This window comes from Protopterus annectens, chromosome 7.part0 (assembly GCF_019279795.1).
Source record: "Protopterus annectens isolate FY-2018-M chromosome 7.part0, PAN1.0, whole genome shotgun sequence".
In the NCBI taxonomy this organism is placed as follows: domain Eukaryota; kingdom Metazoa; phylum Chordata; order Ceratodontiformes; family Protopteridae; genus Protopterus; species Protopterus annectens.
In genome coordinates, this window is record NC_056739.1 from 297,146,301 (window position 1) to 297,165,815 (window position 19,515).

Genomic DNA, 19,515 nt, shown 5'->3' on the forward strand with positions numbered 1-19,515 from the left:
GCCTAAAGAACAACTAAGCAGTGAACAATATGGCTCTTAAAATGTCTACATTCAAAGCTAATTAAAACAAACACTACATATATAGAATTTACTTTTTCTGCACTTCCTGCATAGTTTATTTAAACTCTCCACTTTCTTTACATAAACCCCTGGCATTGCTCTTATCCCAAAGAAGCATTTGCAGGGACCAATTACACAAGAAACATCCCCAACAGCATTTCCTTCTTGCAGGTGGAGAGGGTGGCCTAATGGTTAAGGTGTTTGCCTTACAAACACAAGGTGCAGGGTTTGAGTCTCACAAGAGATAACTGGCTCGACTTAAAATGGCTCACAAGGGCAGTTAAGATAGAAAGCTGGTATTTAAAGACTGTGCTGGATTACCATAACTTTCTTCTGTATTCCTCAGTGACTGTACATATGCCAGGCTATTTATTAACTAATTACTACCACAAAGAAATCAAAGCAGAGTTTTTGTATTTTGTTACCAGAACAGAGACATTCTGACTTCAGATGTTAACACTCATGGTTTTGGTGAACTGCATAATGGCAGAGAAACATTAAAAATGCAAGACTTGAAAACGTACATCACTACCCAGTTTGTACAGAAAGGGTGTAGAAAATCTGGACTGTCTGTACATATATGTGCTTTGTTTTGTTTTTGTTTTTTTTTTTTCAAAACGAATTCACTGAAAGTCCTTAAAATATCTGTAAGTCCAGACTATGAATCTGTTACACTCAGCATTTCAACAGCATCGCTGGGTCCTTGGCTTACTCCTCCAATGACAAACAGTCGGTTCTTGTAAACGATGCTTGAACAGGCACAACGAGGGGTCGGCATGGGAGTTAGACATTCCCATTTTTTTTTCACTGGATGCAGAGCTATAGCAGAATCTAGCACAGAAGGATGGTTACCTGAAAGACAAACATTTCAAATGTAGTCATACACGTCAGTATTCATGTACCATGAAGCAGTATTGCCTGCTGACTTCAACACAGAAAGTACAGTTGTACAAGAACACTTACCACAACAGGAGAAGTTTGAATAACAGGATCATTGCTGCAAAACACTTTCTTGTGCACAGGAATTAATCTTCTGGCCAGACATCTACAGCTGTCAGGCATACCATGAGTGGTGGAGCAGATCTCTTCTATGTTGTGAAAGACAACACAACCCTCAACTGTAAAGCCAGAGTGGGTGACAACATTTTCTGTTCTTTTCTGGGAGCAAAAGATCACCAATAAAGCATATCATCCGCACTGACAACAGCTTCCAGGGTGCCATAAGGTCAGGCATCTGTAAATGAGGTATGGCAAACTCACCCCAGGTTCTTAGGAAGGCTGAGTGGCCTGTAGGGTAAGGAGAACAATCGTTGAGTAGGAAAGCTTACTCAAAGATGGAAACCCAGCCTCAGCCACCCATTCTCTAAATCCCTTCCCTAGTGGGCATGGGAGAAATCCAAGAACAAGCAGGAGAATAAAGTGGGAAACAGCTTGTACTGCAGCAGTGAACCTGTAACCCAAACACCTTCTGTTAAGGTCAGTATACTTAAACAGTTCTGCTGTGTCATTCATAAGGATCACTGCAGTACGATTCCTTATACAGCAGAAGAGTGCTAAAGCAGTACTAAAGCAGTACTAAAGCAGTGCTAAAGCAGTACTAAAGCAGTACTAAAGCAGTCTGCTATCAATGCCTGTCCCCAGACTAGGGAGGAGGTTACAACACGCTTGAATGGCGGAGCCTGCACTGCTTCAGGATTATATGTTTAGTCTGTAGTACTGTAATGCTTCTGAAAGGTATGATGTTGACTGGTGATCCAGGCTGCTCTCTCACAGATGACCTAAACTGACACAATAGCAAAGTAATATTTGTCCTGATAAAATGTGTTCCTAAACGACCTGCTAGCATTTTTACTATGGTGGTCATAACAAAAGTGATGCATCTTACCCAGTCATTTAGACAGATATTGTCTAGACACTAGTCTGACTCACTTTCCTGGTACAAAAGAGACAAAAGGCAGACTTAATAAAACCTTTGGTTCTCTCTGTGTAATATTTTAGCTGTCTACACACATCCATCAAATGCAGAATTCTTTATTCCTTAATTTGAATGTCTGGATAAGAAACAGGGAGCTGTATGATGTGAATCAATGCAATCTTCAAGACTCCTCTTGGTATTAATGAAGGGCGAGTTCTGAGAGCCACCCTGTCCTTGTGGCAGACAGAGTTATCGTTATCCTGTACTGCAATGAGTGTAGATGGAGTGAGCAGCCTTTGTGTATCACATTCAACAAAACTACATTTACTTATTCTGTGTGGGTCAACAGTGCACTGCAGTGGGGTTTTTACCACTGTAAGGATGGGACATCAAACTCCTCAAGTTGGGGGGGGGGGGTCTTGACAGGCTTGCCCTCCTTGCAAGAAATATTTTTTTCTCTGATTTTTAGATACACTTCTTTATAAACAAATAAAATAAAATAAATTAATTAATTAGTAAAGCATTATTCATTCTAAGTCGAGTCAACTGAACATAGCTAAACCAGAAGATAATGCAGGGCCTACTTTATAGATATGACTTTCTGGTTTTAGGCTTCCTAGTCTGCTGTACAAAGCGAACCACCTTTGGGATGAACTGATCCCTGATAATGACTAGGCTAATCATCCAAAAAAGCAGTTTGAGGTTAGGGTGGACTGAAGTTCCATTTTGTTGTTTTATAAAGAATGTAGTAGTATGGAAAAGGGGCAGGGATCCATCTGTGCACATCTGGACTACTATTAAGAATCATAGCATTCTTAGCTAAAAGTATGCTATTAAGATGAATATTGCCTTTTTCCTTCTTCTTTATAAAGAACTCTTGATAGAAGCAGAATGTGAGGGAAGGCATAATGAAAGCCATAACTGCAGGGAATAGAGGATATATTCATACCCTAGGACTTCAAGATCTGATTGTTGATCAGTGCACCCTTGAGATTTCCCACTTATGAGCTTTAGTTTGAAAGGCCTCCTTATCCAACCACAATTTTTGCAGGCTGCTGAAAGAAACACTGAGGTCATGTGCTACAGTACTCTGATTGCTGGATATGTAAACAGTTAGGGCGTGCTGGTCTTGTTTGCAGGCCACTTCCCGTGTTGTCATGACCTATCTGAAGAAAGATAAGCATGTCTGCCTTTTTTTCTTGATTTCTTGTTCATCACTACTTTAAGGCTGGCAGGACAAAGCAATTATTTGAAAACTGTACAGTGCATAAATTATGACTATCATCTCCTTCCTATTTATATACTTGAGTTTGTTGGACTATCTGTCCTGCACCTTTAGGTCCCTGAGTGTACATCCACAGCCATAATTCAAGAAACAGAATAGTTGTGTAAAATCTTACCATAACCATAGATGTCCTCCTCTTCTATGTTGCAGTATTCTTTACACATAGGTTGTATTCCGCCCAATGACCTGCCATCCGGCCAGAAGGCACAGACTACGTCAGCCATAAAAGGGATGTCTACAAGTACAATCTTCAGAATAAGAAAGACCCACGATGAAGGCAGTCCAAAGGGAGACTAAGGAGATCATCCAAGGAAAGAGCAAGTTATAGGGGAAGGCAGGAGGGATAGAATACTGCAACACAGAAGAGAAGGACATCTATGGTTATGGTAAGATTTTACACAACTATTCTATGTCCTTCTATTTAATGTTGCAGTATTTCTTACATATGGGAGAGTGCAAAAGCTGAAAGGGAACCCAGGAAGGAGGATAGAGTAGGGGAAATCTAAGAAGCATTTTCCAAGAATCCATGCAGAATTGCCCTAGCAAATCCTGCCCTGGATCTAGAAACAGTGTACAATTTGTAATGTTTCATAAAGGTATGAACAGATGACCAGGTGGCAGCTTCCAGGATGGAATGAGCATCCAGACCTTTAAAGAAGGCCCATGAGGATGCAACTGATCTAGTGGAATGGACCTTAACAGATGGTTATAAGGACTTCCCATGGAATTCATAGCAAAACACAATAGCCTTAGAGAGCCATGTGAAAATAGTTTGTTTGGACAAAGGCAAACCCCCGAGCACTGGCATGAAAGGACACAAAAAGTTGGTCGGACCTCCTAGTAGACTTGTCAAGGTAAAATCTGAGTTGTCTATGCACATCTAAGATATGTAAAATCCTCTCACTGGGGGATTGAGGCAAAGGGAAGATGGTAGGCAATTGGATAGACTGATTAGGAGACAACTCATTCACCACTTTTGGCATCAAAGTTGGATTAGTTCTCAAGGATACTCTGTCCCTATGAAAGAACTGAAAAGGCAGTGAAGCCATCAATGCCTGAATTTCAGAGATCCTTCTAGCAGAGGTTAAGGCTATGAGAAGCACAGTTCTCCATATGCAAAGCTTTAGAGAAGCCAAAGCTGCTGGTTCAAAAGGGGCCTGAGTACGTTTTTCCAACACATAGGAGGAGGAACTGGTTTCTTGGGGGGGGGAGTCTTAAATGTAGGACGCCTTTAAGAAAAATCGTAACTTCTATCCTGGAAGCTTAGGAGGGAATTAAAGGCAAACAGGCAGACAAGGCGGAACAGTGGACTTTAACTGAGGAATAGAAAAGACCACTGTTGAGCACCTCACACAGGTAAGAAAGTACTAACGGAATGTCCATGCCAAACGGATCCTCAATCCTTTTTTGGCAGCAAATGGAACATCTTTTCCACTTGGAAATGTAAGATTTTCTAGTATTGCCAAAAACTGCCAACAGGTCAAAAAAGTAACTAAAAAACATATGCCAAGACCCTGGAAGAAAACACAATGAAGCTTACGGACAGGACGACTTAGTCAAGCCTTGTAGTTGCTGACTTAACAGTGTAGTCCACAGAAATCCACAGGATAAAAACGCCAAGGAACAATGCTTTTCAGCTGTTAAAATAGTTTAATCCAAGGAAAAAACACTGAAATCACACTAACGCTCCAAATGCAAGTACGTTTTCATTTCAAAAAACTTCCTCAGATGTGGGCTGATAACTACATCAGTGCATATATATACATCAATTAACATTTAAAACCACCACCAATCTCATGCTGCATAGTGAATGAGGCATAACTGAAAGTTATGTCATGAAAACTTTTAAAGCACATTCTAAATGCCTTATTTCTTGCATAAAAAGTACTATTGACCTAATTGCACTAATGATAACAATCAAATATCATGCCAGTTGTCTAAAAGTTTTCAAACTCTTTGGTACAGTCGCTTTTATTACTTTAATTTAAACTTTAAAATCTCTAAAACCTTTTAAAACCTTTTCTAAAAAAACTTTTAATACAATGCCATCTTGTGGCACAAAGTTGAACTACCATTTTCTATTACAAAGAATATATGCTTCCTAGGAGTTTGACCCCAGAACTTACATGAAGTATGTTTTCTTTAGATAGGTATTTGTATTGTTTATTTGTGTTTTTGAGTTACCGTATTGTTGTTATTACTTCAAAAAAGACAACTGAAACAAAGAGATTTTAGAAAAAAAAAAAGAACTTACATGAAGTAACTGTTGTAATCATGCTTACAAAATTCAGAGCAATACAGTAGAGGTTATTCTTGAGAATAATGCATTTATCTTCGATGACACTTTTTACATCCAGAAGGTTGGCATGGCAATGGGGCACTGCGTGTGCCAATAGCTATGCCAATCTATAACTTGTTAACTGGGAGAGCAAATTTGTCATTTCCAACAACAGATATTGTGCTTCGATAAAATGGTTTAAGCGTTTTGTGGATGATATTTTTATGTTGTAGCAAGATACAGAGGAGAACCTACTACAGTTTTTGCATTATTTGAATGGCTTGAATAATTTTTTGAAATTCACTTATACATACTCATCAGATGAGATAGAGTTTTTGGATGTGAGAGTAAGTAAAGATACTCTACACTCCATTTCCTCTACTCTGTACAGGAAGAGTGTTAGGAGTAATAACCTACTACATAATAGTAGCATGCACCCCAATTATACCAAGCTCAATGTTTTGAGAGGGCAGATCTTTCGGATGATGTGTCTCCATAGCGATGATGCACAGCTAACATTGGCTTTAGCTAAACTGAAGGAAGAATTTATTGAAAGGGGTTATAAACATGCAGTCATTGACACCCAGATCAGTGAAGCTTGGAGAGAGAGGAAGGGGAGATGTTGACCGTATTTCACAAACATCTCATCCAGTACCCAGATCAATGTTGTAAGTGATGTAAATAATCCAACTGGTTCTACAACTGACAATGGGGTGGGGATTAGAATGCCCTTAACTTTTGCTAGCAATATACGCATGGTTTGCGATGTGATCAGGAACAACTGGGATATTCTTTCAACAGTTCAAGAACTGAAAGGAGTGATAGGCCACCAACCTCATTTCACTTTTAGAAATAATAGATCCCTCAAGAACCAGCTTTGTTACAAACCTTTAGGATATCAAGATTGTGTTTACTCTGAGAGAATGGGGACATATGCATGCAGGAGATGTAAGGCCTGTGCACGCATACATGTTGGAGGGTTCTTTGCACATCCACAGTTAGGCTTTGAGATAGACACAACCTTCTATGCTGATTGCCACACTAAGAACGTTGTGTATTTTTGCATCTGCATTGTATGTTTTTCATTCTACATTGGTAAGACCAACAGAGCATTTAAAGATGGAATTTTGGAGCATCTCAGGGACATTAGAAATGCTAAAGAAACTAGTGCTCTGGCCATGCATGTTGCTGATGAAGGTTCCACACACAAGTTCAAGTGTTTTGTTTTGGAAATTTTACATTGTAGTATTAGAGGTGGTGATCTCAGTAATAAAACCGAAACTGTTGGAACAGAAATGAATTATGCGTTTTCAGGCTGATAAGCCCTCAGGCCTGAATAGCAAGGTGTCGTTAAAATCATTTCTCAAAGCTAGAGCTCTCAAACACTGATCTCTTTTATTAGTTGGTACACTCTCTATTAGTAGGTGTACCTTCTATATAGATTTATTTATGAGCAAGTACTGCATTAGCTAATGTGACATGTTAAGTTTTTCTTCTTTTGTATACATATGACACATGGATAATGTTTTTTATATATGTTTTTTATATATTTTGTATATATATTATATGTAATAAGTTTTAGATGCTATGTCGAACATCTCGTCCAATACCCAAATCAATGTTGTAGCATCCTAGAATATAAACAGACTGAATGATACTTTGGTCAGAAAGTTGATCCATTATCAAGGGAAACAGATGCAGTTGACTGTAGGGAGGTTTCAAGTCATAAAATATCCATTTTGGAAAACTGAAATCACCCAGGATTCCTGAGTGATTTCCATTCAAGCTGAAAGGGAAAGACAGAGGTTCTACAACTGACAATGGGGTGGGGATTAGATTGCCCTTAACTTTTGCTAGCAATATACGCATGGTTTGCGATGTGATCAGGAACAACTGGGATATTCTTTCAACAGTTCAAGAACTGAAAGGAGTGATAGGCCACCAACCTCATTTCACTTTTAGAAATAATAGATCCCTCAAGAACCAGCTTTGTTACAAACCTTTAGGATATCAAGATTGTGTTTACTCTGAGAGAATGGGGACATATGCATGCAGGAGATGTACGGCCTGTGCACGCATACATGTTGGAGGGTTCTTTGCACATCCACAGTTAGGCTTTGAGATAGACACAACCTTCTATGCTGATTGCCACACTAAGAACGTTGTGTATTTTTGCATCTGCATTGTATGTTTTTCATTCTACATTGGTAAGACCAACAGAGCATTTAAAGATGGAATTTTGGAGCATCTCAGGGACATTAGAAATGCTAAAGAAACTAGTGCTCTGGCCATGCATGTTGCTAATGAAGGTTCCACACACAAGTTCAAGTGTTTTGTTTTGGAAATTTTACATTGTAGTATTAGAGGTGGTGATCTCAGTAATAAAACCGAAACTGTTGGAACAGAAATGGATTATGCATTTTCAGGCTGATAAGCCCTCAGGCCTGAATAGCAAGGTGTCGTTAAAATCATTTCTCAAACCTACAGCTCTCAAACACTGATCTCTTTTATTAGTTGGTACACTCTCTATTAGTAGGTGTACCTTCTATATAGATTTATTTATGAGCAAGTACTGCATTAGCTAATGTGACATGTTAAGTTTTTCTTCTTTTGTATACATATGACACATGGATAATGTTTTTTATATATGTTTTTTATATATTTTTTATATATATTATATGTAATAAGTTTTAGATGCTATGTCGAACATCTCGTCCAATACCCAGATCAATGTTGTAAGTGATGTAAATAATCCAACTGGTTCTACAACTGACAATGGGGTGGGGATTAGATTGCCCTTAACTTTTGCTAGCAATATACGCATGGTTTGCGATGTGATCAGGAACAACTGGGATATTCTTTCAACAGTTCAAGAACTGAAAGGAGTGATAGGCCACCAACCTCATTTCACTTTTAGAAATAATAGATCCCTCAAGAACCAGCTTTGTTACAAACCTTTAGGATATCAAGATTGTGTTTACTCTGAGAGAATGGGGACATATGCATGCAGGAGATGTATGGCCTGTGCACGCATACATGTTGGAGGGTTCTTTGCACATCCACAGTTAGGCTTTGAGATAGACACAACCTTCTATGCTGATTGCCACACTAAGAACGTTGTGTATTTTTGCGTCTGCATTGTATGTTTTTCATTCTACACTGGTAAGACCAACAGAGCATTTAAAGATAGAATTTTGGAGCATCTCAGGGACATTAGAAATGCTAAAGAAACTAGTGCTCTGGCCATGCATGTTGCCAATGAACGTTCCACACACAAGTTCAAGTGTTTTGTTTTGGAAATTTTACATAGTAGTATTAGAGGTGGTTATCTCAGTAATAAAACCGAAACTGTTGGAACAGAAATGGATTATGCGTTTTCAGGCTGATAAGCCCCCAGGCCTGAATAGCAAGGTGTCGTTAAAATCATTTCTCAAAGCTAGAGCTCTCAAACACTGATCTCTTTTATTAGTTGGTACACTCTCTATTAGTAGGTTTACCTTCTATATAGATTTATTTATGAGTAAGTACTGCATTAGCTAATGTGACATGTTATGTTTTTCTTTTGTATACATATGACACATGGATAATGTTTTTTTAAATGTTTTTTTTTATATATTTTTATATATATTATATGTAATAAGTTTTAGATGCTATGTCATTTTTACTGTAACTGTGAGTTTCCATTTATATATTTTACAAGGTTTTGCACACATTTTATATTTATGACTGTTTTACAACATGATATGAATGGGTTAATTCTGCTTGTTAACCTACAGTCCTCATTGGCTGTTCAGTGTTTAAATAACCTTATTAGTAGTTTGTTTGTTATTGAATGGTCTGATGAAGCGGAGGACATCTGTGAAAGTACTTACCCTGTTTTTTCGTGTTATTAAAGGTTTGCTGTGGTGGAACCAACTTGCTTTTTTATTTTTTCATGGAGACAAAGGCTGCTCCCCAACCCAAGTCTGAGGCATCTGTGAAGAGTTGCTGAACTGGTTGAGGTACCTGAAGACATAGGCCAGGGTTCTGACTGAGTGGATGTATCCACCAACCTAACTCTGTTTTCAGTCAGTGAAGAAGGGCAATCAATACATCTAATGGATGAGCACTCAATTAGTCGTGAGGGATTTGAGCATCCAGGTTGACAGCAACCTGACTTTTGACCACCATGTTGCTTGCGTTGTACGGAAAGCTTTCTACATGGCCCACCTTATAAGTAAGGGTATCTCAACCAGGGACAAGGAGGTCATAATATCCCTGTATTCTTCCCTCATAAGGCCCATTATTGAGCACAAGGACCCTTTCAGCATGTACCTCGCACAGCACATGCAGCAGCTGGAGAGACCACAGAGATTCCTCACCAAGAGAATCCAGGGCCTCAAACATCTATTCTACACTGACAGGCTAAAAGCCCCGTCCCTCTACTCACTTTCATAAAGACTCCTGAGAGGTGACCTCTATCTGGCATACAAAGCAATCTCAGACCCCGCCTTGATGGGACTGCTGCATATCCACAAGTCAAGCTCCACTCGAGTAACCCACATGCATGACCTCAACCTGATCTGTGACATCAGTAGGACTTGCTGGCAGGACAGATCTGTGTCCCAGAGACTCCCCCATCTGTGGAATAGACTTCCTCTCCACGTCAAGCAGAGTACCTCATTATCCCTTTTTAATCGCAAACTGGATGGGAAATAGAAAATACACCCCTGGGATTCCACCTGTGTTCCTGCTGGACTGGGGCATTGGGTGCTAACTTGGCTAAACATGGGCTAAACTCTTGGCTAAGCTTATAATGGCCTCAGGGCCAATGGCCTAGTAACTTCCTATGATCCTATGATGGGACCAAACTACTTTTAGAAACCATTGGAACTTTCTCATGTATGGCTTTGCAAAGGGCATCATGGGAATAATGGAGGCCATGAACCCCAGCAATCTTAAAAACTCCCTGGCCGTGACGGAAGGAAGAGGCAGAACAGCCTCCATGAATGTCTTGAGATAAGTTGCTTTCTCCACAGGAAGAAAAACCATCATCAAGTCTGTGAGGAACCTGCATCCCAGCAATATAAGATCCTGACCTGGTGTGAGGCATGATTTTCTGAAATTTATTGAGAAATCCAGAAAGGGAATAGCTAGGTTCAGATGTTGGGTTAACAGGTCTGGGCTGCTGGACAGAAACAGCATATCTTCTAAGTATGGGTAAACTTGAAGTCCTTTCAGCCTTAAGTAGGCAATGGCTGGGGCAGGCACTTTGTGAATACCCTTGGAGCAGTAGAAAGATCAAAGGGCAAGGCAGTAATCTGAAAGTGCAAAGAACTCACCGAGAAACGCAAACACTTTCTGAAGTGAGGATGAAGACGGATATGCAGGTATGCATCTTTGAGATCCAGAGAAGCTAAGAAAGCTTGAGGAGGGACCAGGGGAAAGAGAACAGGCAGGGATAGCATTCCGAAAGAAGGCACCACCAGGAAAGTGCTTAATAGGGAACGATCTAAGATAGATCTCCAAGGGCCATCTTTCCTTGGAACTAAAAGCATCCTAGAATATAATCCCTTCCCCTTGTGGTCTAGAGGGACAGACTGAATGATACTTTGGTCAGAAAGTTGATCCATTATCAAGGGAAACAGACGCAGTTGACTGTAGGGAGGTTTCCCTGAAAAGGAGGGAGAGTGTTCCAAGTCATAAAATATCCATTTTGGAAAACTGAAATCACCCAGGATTCCTGAGTGATTTCCATTCAAGCTGAAAGGGAAAGACAGAGGTAAAGAGACTGAGGTATGACTTGGAAGAGGGGGCAAAACATCACAGAGGACTTCGTTTGGGCTGAAAGGGCTGCTGAGGAGGGGCAACAGCAGCAGAAGTAACAGCCTTAGCCTATGGGTGTCTCCTGGAAGACTTACGTGGCCTAGTTCCAGAAGGAGCAGAAGTGGAGGAGCAAGCAGATTTCCTGACAAAAGGATTCTGGCCAGGAAAGTTCCTGTGAAATTTTGGAACTGGTGAAACAAGTAAGTGTTTCAAATCCTGGATTTCCTTACCTTTGTCCTGCAATTATTTAAATAGTTCTGCTTTGTCAAAAAGGGAGAAATTATCCAGAGGAGCATCAAGCAATTTTGCCTTAGTGTCATCAAGGAGTGCCTGGAGATGTAACTAGGAATGCCTTCTGAGAACAGAAGCAGAAGCTGCTGCTCGGGTAGAGGCCTCCATGGCATCATAACTGCACCTGACTGAGTGTCTAACTACCTGGGAGGAGGCAAATAAGAGAGAAAGAGCCAGTGACTTAGCCTCTGAGTCAGGTAATGGGGAAAGAGCATGGGTAGCCTAAGAGAGCAAAGCCAGAGCATACCTAGACATGTCTGTTTGGTAATTAATAGCTCTGATGGCCAAGGTAGAAGAAGTACAGAACTTCTTACCCAATATTTCCAAAATTTTACTTTCCTTATCAGAAGGAAGCCATTTAGTAGAGGGAGATAGTTATGAAGATTTATTTGAAGCAATAGAAACCACAGCTGGGTCAGCTGAGGGGAATTTAAAAAGAAACGTTCAATCCTCAGGGACCTTAGAGAAGCGATCTGGTCTTTTAGTGGCATGGGCTTGGGAGTCAGGGGTCTTAGAAGCTGCTTTAAAGGCATTTAAGAAGGCTGGCAGGACTGGAAGAACTGCTGAAGGAGCAGGGGCCTCCGACTGGAATAGCTCATAATATCTATTCTGTTCTTCTGAAATTTGAGAAAAATCTCACTTAAAGAATTCCCCATCCCCACCCCCAGCCAAGGAAACCACGGTGAAGAACTTCTCAAAAGCAAACTTCACACTTCTCAAAACCGAGGTGGAATCCTTCAAAGCCCCCGGACCAGTGGAAAATACGGCCCAAACCGCAGAATCCTTTACAAATGCATTCTATGGACACCTACAGGAATGCATGGATCGTGCTATCCCAAATAAAACCAAGACTCACTCCTCCAAAGGCAGGAGACCTGTCTGGTGGACCCCAGCCATAAATAAGCTATACAACAGAAGGAGGAAGCTACTACATGATAGAGCAAAATCCCAAAAAGGGAAGGCATCTCTGATCAGTACTAGCAAGAAACTATGATCCCTCATAAAATTATCTAAGGCCAGCTTCGAAAGAAAAATTGCACAAGATGCTAAAGATAATCACAAGGCCTTCTTTAGTTATGTCAGGAACCTGGGTGGCAACTCCCAGATATGCTCTGAGTTAGTGCAAAATGACAAAAAATACACTGAACCCACAGACATTGCCAACATCCTGGCAGACAGGTTCAGTGCAAACCCCCCCCCCCCCAAAAGAGAAAATGTCTATCCCAACAGAGTATAGCCTCCCTGACATCACAGATGCACAGGTGAGAGCTGCCCTCTCAAAAGCAAAAAACACAGCATCAATGGGACCGGACGGTGTCTCGGGCTGCATCTTACATGAGCTCCAAGAATAACTGAACCCTCACATAAAGTCACTGTTCAATCTCAGCCTTACTACAGGATATGTACCCAAGGAATGGTGTACAGCAACAGTGGTCCCACTCCACAAAGGTGGTGCCACAACGGACCCCGGAAACTATTGCCCTATAAGCCTGACTAGCCTGGTCTGCAAAGCTATGGAGCGTATCATCATGGAACTCATAAACAAAGACATTGGGAACCTCCAAACACTGGATCCTACCCAATTTGGCTTTGTTAAGGGCAGATCTTGCCTCATGAACCTGGTCGACTTCTTTGAAACAGTCACCAAGGCCATAGATGAAGGGAAGGTAGTCCACACAGCCTACCTGGACCTCGCAAAAGCCTTCGACACAATACCCCACTCGGGCATCATAAATAAGCTCACCAGCTTAAATATCAACTCCTATGTCACAAGATGGGTTGCAAACTGGCTCAGGGATAGAACCCACATGGTCAGAATTGAAGGTGCCATGTCAGACTCTAAACCAGTTACAAGTGGCATCCCACAAGGCTCAGTCCTGGGACCTCTCTTGTTCGGTATATATTTCTCTGAGGTACAGGCTAACACGGGAGGACTATGGCTGACCAAGTTCACAGATGACTGCAAAGTGGGTGCCATAATAGACTCGCCGACTGACACAAGCATCCTCTAAAAGAGTCTCACAGAGACGGATAACTGGTGCTAGAGCCATGGCCTAAAGCTAAATGCCAAAAAGTGCATAATCATCCCCTTTGTGAAAATCAAAGTGCCCACAAATTACCACACAGGTGGTAATCCATTAAGTACGGAAGAAGTAATTAGGGATTTGGGGACCCAAGTAGATAGCAATCTCTCCTTTGACAATCACGTTGCCAAAGTGGTTAGAAAGACCTTCTATATAGCCCACCTTATCAAGAAAGGGTTCACATCTAGATCAAGAGAGGTCATTGTGCCCCTCTACTCATCACTCATCAGGCCCATAATTGAATACAATGCCCCATTTGGGATGTACCTTACCCGACACCTGCAGCAACTGGAAAGACCCCAAAAGTACCTCACCAAGAGGATCAAGGGACTCAAACAGATGCCCTACGCAGTTAGGCTAAAGAAACTCCAGCTCTACTCAGTTGCTTACCGCCTACTCAGAGGCGATCTGTGCCTGACGTATAAAGCCATGTCCAAACCAGAATTAATGGACATGCTCCACCTCAGGAAATCCAAATCCCTTAGAGCTACATGCTCCAGGGACTTAAACCTCAGCACAGAAATAAATAGGACATGCTGGAGGGGCAGATTCATATCCCAGAGACTCCCCTCACTCTGGAACAAAATCCCAATCCATGTTAGGCAGAGCCCCTCAATGACCCTCTTCAAGAGAAATCTTGATGAGTGGATGGGAGATCGTAGGTTTACCCATGGGATCTCTTCTGTGTCCCTACTAGACAGAGGCACAGTAAACTAACCTTAAAAGGGCTATCTTCTGTGACCTACTATACAGAGGCACAGTCAACTAATCTAAAAGGGTGGCGAAAGCCAAACACACTCTGGCTAGGCTTATAAATGCCATAGGGCAGATAACCCAGTATCAACCTACGAACCTATGAACCTATTAATAGTTTTCCCAAAGGAAAGCTCTTCTATGGGAAAATCCCCCCATTAGACTCTTCCTCTGGGGAAGCATATTCCAATGGAGAAGAAATCTGGGTGGAGTAATCTAAAGAGACTTCATCTGAGGAAGACTCCTCAGAATCAGTGTCATGAATTTGGAATTTTACAGGCTACCTGAAGAAAGCCCTTGAGACCCTGACAGCAGCACCAGAAAGGAGGAGAAGGTCGGGCTGGCTATAGGAGAATCTGAAGTTGGAAGCCTCAAAGCCATCACAGCCTTATTGAGACCTTGCAAAATAAAATCCCAGTCCAATGTAGGGGTAGAAGGAGGAGAATCATGCCTAGTTTTTTTGCTTCTTTTTAAAATGCTTAATCTGTTGGAGAGAGATGGCATACATAGGCCTTACCTCCTCTTTGGACAAAGAAGCTGGAATGGTCCCAGAATCTTTTACAATAACTAGCCATGGTTCTCCCAAATCGTTCAAACTGGGTGCCTACACAGCCTCGGACGTGCTAGGATCTGCATTCCTGATGGCTTCCATCCCGGTACCCACCAAAGTAGTGGACCCTACCTCTGGTCACACGGCCGGTTTTCATAAACCTCAAGGGGTACGTTGGAGGGAGTAGGTGCAGCTAAAGTGGATTTGGGCCTAGCTTTGTTGACCTTTTCTTTACAGATGGCTCAGAAGCACTTGCAGAACCTTCCACAGCATCCCTATCCAGATATTTGAGTCTTTTGGTTTTCTAAATAAAGATTCAAGGCCAACAGATGACTGAGCAATGTTTTGGGAACACAGGCCTGACAAACAGAGCAGGACCGGTGATTATGGTCAGGCCCTAAACAAAACAAGCACAGCTCATGACTATCTTTATATGGAATTTGCCTTCCACACCTACACTTGCCCTTCTTGGATAACATTAACAAAAACAAAAGGCATAGCAATATATTAAATCCCCTATGGGGTACTTATCTGAAGCTGGAAGATGAAACCAACAGTATCCAATGGCAAACCGAATGTACAAGTCAACCTTTCCAAATGGTGGTGAAAAGTTCTGAAGATTGTATATGTGGATGTCCCTTTTATGGTTGATATTGTCTGTGCCTTTGTGTGATGTCCCACATACAGGCAGTGGCTCTAAGCTTTTGCACACAGGCCAGACATCAGATCATTGGGTGGAATACAACTCATATGTAAAGAATACTGCAACACTGAATAGAAGGACATCTGTAGTTAGGGACTGATGGCCTCCTGAGCCATAAAGGGGAAACAAGGACTGACTTGGATCTTTTGCTAGGAGTGTTCTGAAAGATTTTTTTTTAGCTTCACATCCACCTACTGACTGTCTGGCCAGTTGCTGCGACTCTGCCATTCATTCCCTAATGGGCAACAGCCAATCATGGCACAGCCATCTTCCATGCTAACCCCTACGTTTCACGTTTCCTGCACATACCTAGTAGTGACTCTGGTAAGAGGTTTGCAATGGACATATTATGGGGGTCATCACTCACTTCAACAAGTGAAGTAACTCACATCTAAGTGCAGGAGCACATTCCTTCCTTCCACAGAATACACCAAGTAACCAGACAAAAATGGAAAATAAGAAAGTGCACATACCTGCTCCTTTCTAATCAACCCAAATTAACTGCTACTTCAATTACAAGTTTTGTAGGAAAGGCCCTGCCAAGTCTACTTGCACAGCATTAATGAAACGTGCTTCAACTGGGACTTGAACCTAGACCTTCTGGGTCACCATTCTAGCTACTCTACCAATAACCTCCTGCAGAAGCTGAGATCTGGCCGCTGTGTGGGAGCATCACCTATCCCTCTATGTAGATGTGCTCCCTCTCTCTATTTTCCTCTCTTTGGCTACATTTGTTTATAATTTAGCTTGCACCCCATTTATCCTCATCTAATTTAAAAAATCAGTCCTGCTTCTGCTATATTGATTAAAAAAGGTTGTAAATTTATTACACAGATCTTAGGACGTCTTAACTCAGAAGAATCCTGGTAGTTTTACTATGCTATATTAGTAAGTTATTTTGCCATACCTTTCAGCTGCCCAGAATTTCACAAAATGCCAAGAATTTTGCCTCACAGTTTGATCTGTTCTTCATAAAATGTCTGCTTTTCTGGAAAATCATTGAGGATTGCAATTGCTAAATAATGACAGACATTTATTTTTGAGACTCGTATTCTTTAGAAAATGCCCAAAGTGGGGCATCTAGTACTATTTGAAGAAGCCTAAAAGGAGCAGTCAGGCTTTTGTGAATCAGATGTCTACACTTCTAGCAGCATACACAGAAGTGCAGACGGTACCAGCTGCTTTTCCCTTTACAGCTATGCCTCATGCTGAGGTCTTCAAAGTAGAAAAGCGCTACCCCATCTCTACTCAGAGTGCTTGCAACAGTGCTACAAGTCTGTCTGGAAGCATTAGCATCCACATGCAGCTGTTTCTACACATAAAAGTGATACTGCAGAAGTGATCCTTATGATGAGCATTATTTATAATGTAAACCAGTGCTGGAATCCCACAGGCATGTATACAACTATTTCACTAGCATCTCAGTGAGTGCACCTCTCCCCAAGTCAGTCACTTTTTTATCTACACATTTTCTCTCTTTCTCTAACCACTTTAGTCAGGGAGGAATCACACTGCAGCAATTCTTGCATCTTCCAGATCATGCATTAGGGTATCCAGACAGCAAATGAGGACCATGCCTAGCTATGCAGCAAGACAGCTCATCATTTGGGAAAGAGTCTGCTACTACTAAAGATGACGACTTTGGGAATGCTTTGGAATTGGATTTTTGTTGGGGTATGCACGTAAAACTTTGTCATCTGGTATAAAAAGGAACACTCTGCAAGAAAACTATTTTCCTTGGTCTGCTATCAATACTATGAAACTATAACTCGGCACTACCTCTCCTCCCATTAATACATATATTCCCTCTTTTCAGAGAAAATATCTCATAAGATCACAGGAGTTATAAAGCAACTGAGCCATAAGTCCATTTCCACCTTATAAGTAGCCATCCTTAAGCTTTGTCTCAGTTTTCAAGGATGGTCAGGCCAGCCATACCAGGCATGAATATGAAAACAGCCATTCAGTTGTCCAGCACCTTTTGAAACTTACCTTGGAGAGAAAATTTGTTCCAGAGAAAGGGTACCCACTGTGGGACAAATTTTTGTCTTATTTACTTGTTGGAGTACATTTAGATCACTAACCCTAATGTTAGCTGGACAGTTTGACTTACTGAGGTATAAGAGCTTTTGGGCTAATGGATCCCTGATGGCTCTATAAGCAAGATACAGATCACCCCTAAGAAGTCTATATGCAAGTGACTATAAGGATAAGGTCTGCAGTCATTCCTTCACAGTTTAGATCTTTTAGGCTTCTAACATTTTTAATTTCAAACCTCTGGGATCTTTCCAATTGCCTGATATATTTAGTAAAGTACACCCCAAAGGAGTCAAGAATATCTTGCTGGTCTTGTAACAGTAGTAGTTTATTACGATATGCAGTAACTAGGCCATAAATGCTTACCACAAACAGTTCACCACTTTCTCATAAAAGTAATTTCTGAACAACTTACTGTAATAACCATGTTAACTGCCATTTAATAGCTGTGTGCATGTACTGATGCAGTAATTACACTCTTTCTCTCTCTCTCTCTTTGGCATAAAAAAGTTTGTACAGAAGTCCAAACATACAAAGAACCAGGGTTGCCAGACGTCACTATTTGAGTGGGACTGTCCCAGGATCAGCAGCCCGATCCCAAGCCCCACACTGCTGGTTAAAATCCCGGCGAAACAGCCTCCGCTTTTTTTTTTTTTAATTGGCCCGTATGCCAGTATAAGAGCCAATCAAAAAAAATCACAAAACGGAGCTACTTCTGGCATCCCAGTTTATCAAACAAGATAGTCACATGACTCCAAGTACAACTAAGCATAATTCTCACTGACAGTTATTTGAAAGTCCATTCGTGATGCACTGATTTATATTTCTTAGTATTCTCACTGCAATGGACTTTGTGAAGAGTATCCCAAGCAGATACATTTCTGCAATGCCTGCTACAGCTACTTATGTATTCATTGACTCAGTGAGATGATTTTGTGTGAGTCAGAGCTGATTTCTTCCTAAAGCCAAAACAGTCCTAGGATACAACTCCATCCTGACAGGAGACTCAAACAAAAGCAGTGAGCAGCTGCTTATTGTAAGACAACAGAAGGACAGATCCTGGCCTCAGCTCCAGTAAGTCAGGTTCAGCTGATTTACCTATGTATTGAAGGAATAAGATGTGGAGGTGTGAGACTGAGTAGCCAAGCTCAGGTCAGCCATCCACTGGGGAAACAAGAAGCAAAGCTGGAGGACTGGAAATGGCTTATGTGCAAACTAAAAGGGTCAGTGTGTAGGCATTATGATTTGGCTGGGTTTGTGAACGTATGGTACTTCCCCATGGTACTGTAGGCTATGTTGGGGTAGTGTCCTCTCTGGCCTGCAACAGAGTGGGTAGAAAATGAAAATAAATAAAAAAAAAACACTCCTGACTCTGCCAAGGACAGCAGCCTTCTAATGGCCAGATTCCATCTCTCTCTGCCCAAGAAGAAAATTCTGAGGGTTTTACCAAACACAAATCCCCACACAGAGAAGGAACGAGGTTTAAAAGGCAGGATTTGAATAAGCCACATAATGCTTTCCTGATGATGACTGGATAGATTATAAGTGATGTATAATGTTTGCAATTACAGTTGATTCAACAGTGTCTGTGATGTACAATGTTTTCAACGTGGTGTCAATGTTCTTTGTTTTTCATTTATATAAATGTAAGATTGCCTATGTCATACTTGATAATTTAATAAAGATGTTTATTGAAAACAAAATCGCACAAATCCTCACCAAAGAGTGATGATGTGGGGTGCTGGTCCCAGCAG

The 19,515-nt window shown here is 41.2% G+C and overlaps 1 protein-coding gene across 1 annotated transcript in view; it reads right to left on the bottom strand.

Annotated features, from left to right (window-relative positions):
• Nucleotides 1–457: 457 nt before the first annotated feature.
• The window catches only part of KLHDC8A (kelch domain containing 8A), a 581,975-nt gene continuing 562,917 nt past the window's right edge, over nt 458–19,515 (bottom strand). Inside the window, exon 9 of the mRNA XM_044076810.1 lies at nt 458–912. Within this exon, the coding sequence (XP_043932745.1) occupies nt 719–912 (194 nt within the window). The 3' untranslated portion in view covers nt 458–718. The remainder of the gene's footprint in view (nt 913–19,515) is intronic.